The 6,289-nt window shown below is 32.0% G+C and overlaps 1 protein-coding gene across 1 annotated transcript; it reads right to left on the reverse strand.

The window, feature by feature from the left end:
- On the reverse strand, positions 1-3,503 carry LOC111780500 (beta-glucosidase 12). Its single transcript, XM_023660923.2, has 13 exons — positions 3,292-3,503; positions 3,146-3,215; positions 3,006-3,064; positions 2,827-2,902; positions 2,398-2,475; positions 2,225-2,312; positions 1,858-2,113; positions 1,286-1,401; positions 976-1,193; positions 793-824; positions 588-693; positions 394-496; positions 1-317 (listed from the first exon to the last, which is right to left on the reverse strand). The coding sequence occupies exons 1-13, from the start codon at positions 3,451-3,453 to the stop codon at positions 149-151; spliced, it is 1,533 nt and encodes a 510-aa protein (XP_023516691.2). The 5' UTR covers positions 3,454-3,503; the 3' UTR covers positions 1-148.
- Positions 3,504-6,289: the final 2,786 nt, after the last annotated feature.

Raw genomic sequence — 6,289 nt, forward strand, 5'->3', positions numbered from 1 at the left:
TAAGATAAGAGAATTTGATCATAGAGACATATATAAAAAGAGTTCACATCAATTATTGATACCGAACACAACAGAAAGATAAGAAGTTCGATGCATAATTAAGATTACATCACAAATCAACATCATAACATGATAGAAGAAAGCATATTTAGGTGCTTAGGAAATTGCGAAACCACTTTGCTGAGTCTTTAGGGATTCTCTTCAAGCCGTTCTTGTAATCAACGTAGACAACACCAAAGCGTATGGTAAATCCACTCGACCATTCAAAAACGTCCAATAGTGACCATGCAAAGTATCCCTTTACTCTTACACCAGCCCTACAACAAAATTCAAAATAGGAGTTAGCGCCAAACATAATTCTAAAAATGTATTATTTCATCTCTATTTACTCACTTGATTGCCTCGTGTAGATTCTTGAGATGGTCATGAAAGTATTTTACTCGAACGACGTCTTTAATTAGTTCGTCAACTTTGACGCTATTAAAGTCGAGAGATCCTGAAATGCATAATTTGATTCATGAATAGAGTAAGTAGATACGTTTTTTTCCTTTTTGTCTTCAAGATAATGTAAAATGTGATTTTTATACCATTTTCTGTGATGTAGATAACCGGATTTTTGTAAACGTTCTTTATATAGATCATCAAATTTTTTAATCCCGCTGGATAAGCAGCAAGCCAAGACGATGCATTCACCTGTAAAGGTGTAGATAACAAATCATTAGAGTAATCATTGAGAAATCAATATAGTTAAAAATGCATTATTGAAGGGAAGTTTGCACATTAAATGATTACCTTTGGACCAATTGAGACTCCATTACAGTCACCTACAATACCAACCCATTATTACACAAAGTCATGAGGGAAAATGGTTTATTATACTTTTTAGGTTATTTTAGAAAGAGTTCGTCATTTTTATTTGAAATAGAGTGAACTATTAGAAAGTTTAAAACTACAATAACTTAATTAAGCTCATACTTGAAAGAGTGGCGCGAAAATCGGTCCAATAGCTCGAGTTCGAACTAGTTGCATTTGAATCGTCTTTGGCATAATCAGCTGTATAGTAGTTTATGCCAATAAAATCATAAGAATTTGTGATCAAAATTCTTTCGTCGTTTGTGAATTTGGGCAATCTCTCCTTTACAAGAGTTCTCATGCTTGGTGGATAATCTCCATACACGAGAGGATGCAAGAACCTACAATATTACTCAATTAATTAATTTTGGAACATGGATATAATTTGTTTTTTTGGAAATTTTAAGGTAGTACTATGTATCAATTTACTTACCAACCAAGAGAAAAATCAAGAGCTCGACTCGTAGCTTCTTTGTCTGCTTTAGCATCGGAATATGGGACGAACCAATTCGAAAACAATGTAATGCCAATTTCACCTTTTTGGTGTGCCTACATGTTAATATGTTTAAAGTTATTTAACTTTTGCTCAACTTAAAAAAAATGGATATGTACTAACAGATATTGTCTATTTTGGTCCGTTACCTATGGTCATCTGTCTCACGACTTTGAAATGCGTCTATTATGAAGAGGTTTCCACACCCTTATAAGGAATGTTTCGTTCCCCTCTCCAACTGATGTGTGATTTCATAATCCACCCCTTTGGGAGCCCAGCGTCTTCACTAACACACCGCTCGATGTTTGGTTCTGATACCATTTGTAACACTCCAAACCCATCGCTAGTAGATTTTGTCCTTGTCCGCTTTGACTCGTTACATATTGTCATTAGTCTCACGATTTTAAAATGTTTCTACTAGAGAGAAGTTTCTACACTCTTATAAAGAATGTTTTGTTTTCCTCTCCGACCGAAGTAGGATCTCAAAACTATTATAGTAATTAAGAGATAACCTGATATTTAGTCTTGTAAACTTTAACGGCCATAGCATGAGATAGAATTTGGTTGTGACCAACAATGTATGGTTCAGTTGCAGAATCTCCACCAAGGCAATTAAATGGTTGCCAAGAAGAGCATCTCCCAGGCGCAAAATTTCCAAACACATAACCACTTGTAATGAAGATGTATTGTTCATTTAAGGTGATCCAATGCTTCACTCTATCTCCAAACTCCTTGAAGCAAATGTCAACATAATCTCGAAAATCATTTCTGCAATAAATTTTTACAATCAATCCTGAGCTATGATCATATTCGTGAAAATTATTGATTAATAATATCATCTTGACATTTTTTCAGGAGAATTCAAAATAAGTTACTCACATAACTCGATGATTCAAGAACCCTTGATATTCATCTTGTAAAGCTTGAGGAAGATCCCAATGGAAAAGTGTGACATAGGGTTTAATGCCTACAAATGAAATATGTTCACTAAATTGCATCAAAATGTTTGAAACAATCAATAAGATTTAACCAAATGTTGTGATGATACCAACCATGGGCAAGGAGCTCATTGATGAGATTGTTGTAGTACTCAATTCCTTCCTTATTCACCCCACCACTAAGTTTTCCCTCTACATCAATAAATAAGGATTATTATTTTAATAACAAATGTAATTAAGTCACTAATCTAAAACATGTAATCTTATTAAAATATGACTCATAAAAACTATTGATTGGTGTAATTGTATCAGCTCAAACCCACCACTAACAGATATTTTCCACTTTGACATGTTATTATCTTCTTCAGTTTCATGGTTTTAAAACACATATGCTAGAGAGAAGTTTCCACACTCTTATAAGAATGTTTCGTTCACTTCTCCAACCGATATGAGATCTCATGATAATATTTTTTGAATTTGTACAAAAACAAAGCCTAAATAGTGTGTTTAAATAATTAGTAAAAGGATGATAAAATTTCTTACTTGGCAAAATTCTAGGCCAAGAGATTGAGAATCGATAGACATTAAAACCTATCTGTTTCATAATGGCAACATCTTCCTGTAATACATCATAAAAAAAAAAAAAGCTAAGAGATGTTATATTTTGTTCGTGTACGTTTGAAGATCAAGCTAGATTTATTGAGTTGGGTTGTTGTACTAACCTTGTAACGATGGTACGAATCAGTAGCTATATCTCCGTTACTACGATCGGCGATTCTCTCTATAGTTTCTCAAAAACAATGCAACTTAATTTTTCTAATATCTTTTAGAGAGAATATTTTGAGAGAGAGAGAGAAAGTACCGGGATGTTTGTGAGTGTAGGTATCCCAAATACTTGGACCTTTTCCATACTTAAAAGCAGCACCTTCATACTGAACAAAGATTATAAAGAAACAACATGTCATCAATGTTCATGCATTTGGAGTATCCAAAATGCAACTGGCTCACCTGGTAAGCAGCTGACGATGAACCAAAAACAAAGCCTTCAGGAAAGCTGCTTCGCCTTACAGCATCGATGGGATGGCTTGGATCAACGTCGGCCTTTGATACCACTACAATGACAAGCATACAAACAAGAGAGAGGAGATTTGAGGTATGTTTGGAAGCCATGATTATCAATGGGTATTGGTTTGATAGCTGAGACTTCCACTACTCCCTAACTAGCTTTATATAGAGACCTTGGGAGAGAGTTTTGATCCAACACATTCAAACCTATCTACATGTCTGTTAAAGAAACGTTTCTACACTCAAGAGGGTATATCATCTTTGTTGAAATATAGCCCGGTGTCTGACTCTGATATCATTTGTAATTTATCAAGCTCAGCGCGGTTGGATGATGAAAGTCCCACATTAACTAATTTAGGGAATGATCATCGGTTTATGATCAAAGAATACTCTCTCCATTGGTACGAGGCCTTTTGGGGAAGCCCAAAGCAAAGCCATGAGAGCTTATGCTCAAAGTTGACAATATCATACCATTGTGGAGAGTCGTGTTCATCTAACATGGTACCAGAGTCATGCCCTAAACTTAGTCGTGCCAATAGATGGGTAAATCCTCAAAGGTCGAACAAAGGACTCCAAAAGAAAAGGAGTCGAGCCTCCTCAAAGGCATAGTAAAAAATGGCTAAGACTCCAAAAGAAAAAGAAGTCGAGCCTCGATTAAGGGGAGGCGTACTTTGTTCGAAGGGAGGTGTTGGACGATAAAAGTCCCACATCGGCTAATTTAGGGAATGATCCTGGGTTTATGATCAAAGAATACTCTCTCCATTGGTACGAGAATTTTTGGGAAGCCCAAAGCAAAGCCATGAGAGTTTATGCTCAAAGTGGATAATATCATACCATTGTGGAGAGTCGTGTTCATCTAACAAGTGCTAATAAATATTGTTCGCTTGGCTTGTTAGTAGTTTCATCGTCAGTCTCACGATTTTAAAAGTGCTACTAAGGAGAGTTTTCTTCACTCTCGTAAGTTTTTCCTTTCTCGATTACCTGAAAACAAAAATTTTAAAACAAGATATTGAATCAAATGAAATTATATTTCATATTTTCAGATACTTGTTGGATAGTAAAAACGAACAGCGTTATTGTTTTCTCAGTTTGTCTTTTACGTCTATTCCTTCTTAGAATTCAACGACAGTTAAATGGGACATTAAAACCCAGTTAAATTATTCATAAAGAAAGATTTCAATAATTAAATTAGACAAATTAATATTAAAACTATTTCCAGCGGTTGAATTTAAGGCGATTGAGTTTAATGAATACATACAGAGCATCGATGTTTATAAGAATATATAAATATAAAACATGAACGACATAAACTATTTATTAATATGGTGTAAGTTTTATATTAAAAATAAAATTAGTTTAAACAAGAAAATAGAATGAAATAATTTTATTTAGATTATTATTATTATTTTATATTTCTAAATAAAATTGAATTTTAAAGAAAATTACAAAAATAAAAATAACCCTCAAAGCTTTTTTTTTTTTTTTTTTTTTTTTAAATTAAGTTTTACACATTTTGAATTTTAAGCTAAATTTTAAAAATTAAATTAAATTAAATTAATTATATATAAAAATAAAAAATTAAAAAAAAAAAACCCTTTTTCTTCCTTTTTTTTTTTTAATTTTGGCTTGAATTTCAGAAATATTCGTAAATAATTTGGTTATAAAGCACGAAAATATGTGAAAAAGTAGAGGTCATAAAATACATTTTAAAACTAAAAAGTAATAAAATAAAATAAAATAAATACTTTTCAAATTTTAAAAACATTTATAAAAAAATAGATAAAAATTTAGACGGAATTAATTAAAATATTCCTAAATTTGTTTAAAAAATACATTTAAATCTTAAAAAATTATATTTAAAAAAATATCTATAAAATATTAAAAATAGCATTAATATCTTTTATTATTATAAAAAATATTTTAAAAAATATTTATAGACGAAAATAATGGAGTGACACCTCATAAATTATATCCAAATTTTTTAATTATAATTTTGAAAGCTTAGAGTATTTTTTTTTAAAATACGATAGTAACGGCTATTTTTTTTTTTAAATAAAGATATTTTTTAAAATTTCTAAAAAGGTTGGGTATTAATAAAAATTTAAAAAATATTTTTGAAATATTTTTGAAATAAAGTAATTATTTTATAATTGAAAAAATATTTTTATTAATGTAGTGGGGGGAGAAATTGTGTTGAACACATTAATTAAAAATAAAAAATAATTAATTAATTATGAAATGGCATTGGATAAATCCTGTCTTATGGTTGTGGATAGTTGAAAGACTGAATGGCTGCGATTAAAGATGATGACGTAAAAAAACTAAGGGTAAAGTGAATGGACGGTTGCGATTTGAGAAAGTTTAGAGCCGTTCGTTTAAATTAACAGATCACGTGAATGTGGATCCCAGTTGTACAACGTAGCAGTCAATGGTCTTGTCCAGATTGTCAGCCCAAATTCACAACACAAACAAACAAAACCTTCCACAGATGGAGAGATAAAATTGGTGTGGAGGAACAAAAAAGAGACAATTAGAAAAGGGATCCCAAGTGCCTCCTCTTTCCTATTTAAGTCCTTGCTATGTCTTCTTTCGTCACCAACCAAGATAGAGATAATCGATATCGATATCGATAGGATGTCAAAAATAAGCTTGTTGAAGATTCGGGTACGGCTCTAGGCCTTAACTTCGAAAGTTGGAGTTATTTGGTTATAATGTCAAATTTATCTATATGAAATATGAATGCTTGCTAAATTTGGTGTCAATCGAACATCGAATGAATGTTCTATGATATCGTATGTTCGTTCGTCAAAATCACGTCTTTACCTATCATAACAAAAAATGCATTGAAATATATCTTGGAAGAGACATGGTGTCAGCTTTCCACCACTCCTGGACCATGTGGCCTAAGCGAGTTACCCTATGTTACATACGTGCGTCATAG

This window comes from Cucurbita pepo, chromosome 18 (assembly GCF_057944985.1).
Source record: "Cucurbita pepo subsp. pepo isolate OVF chromosome 18, ASM5794498v1, whole genome shotgun sequence".
Lineage (NCBI taxonomy): Eukaryota > Viridiplantae > Streptophyta > Magnoliopsida > Cucurbitales > Cucurbitaceae > Cucurbita > Cucurbita pepo.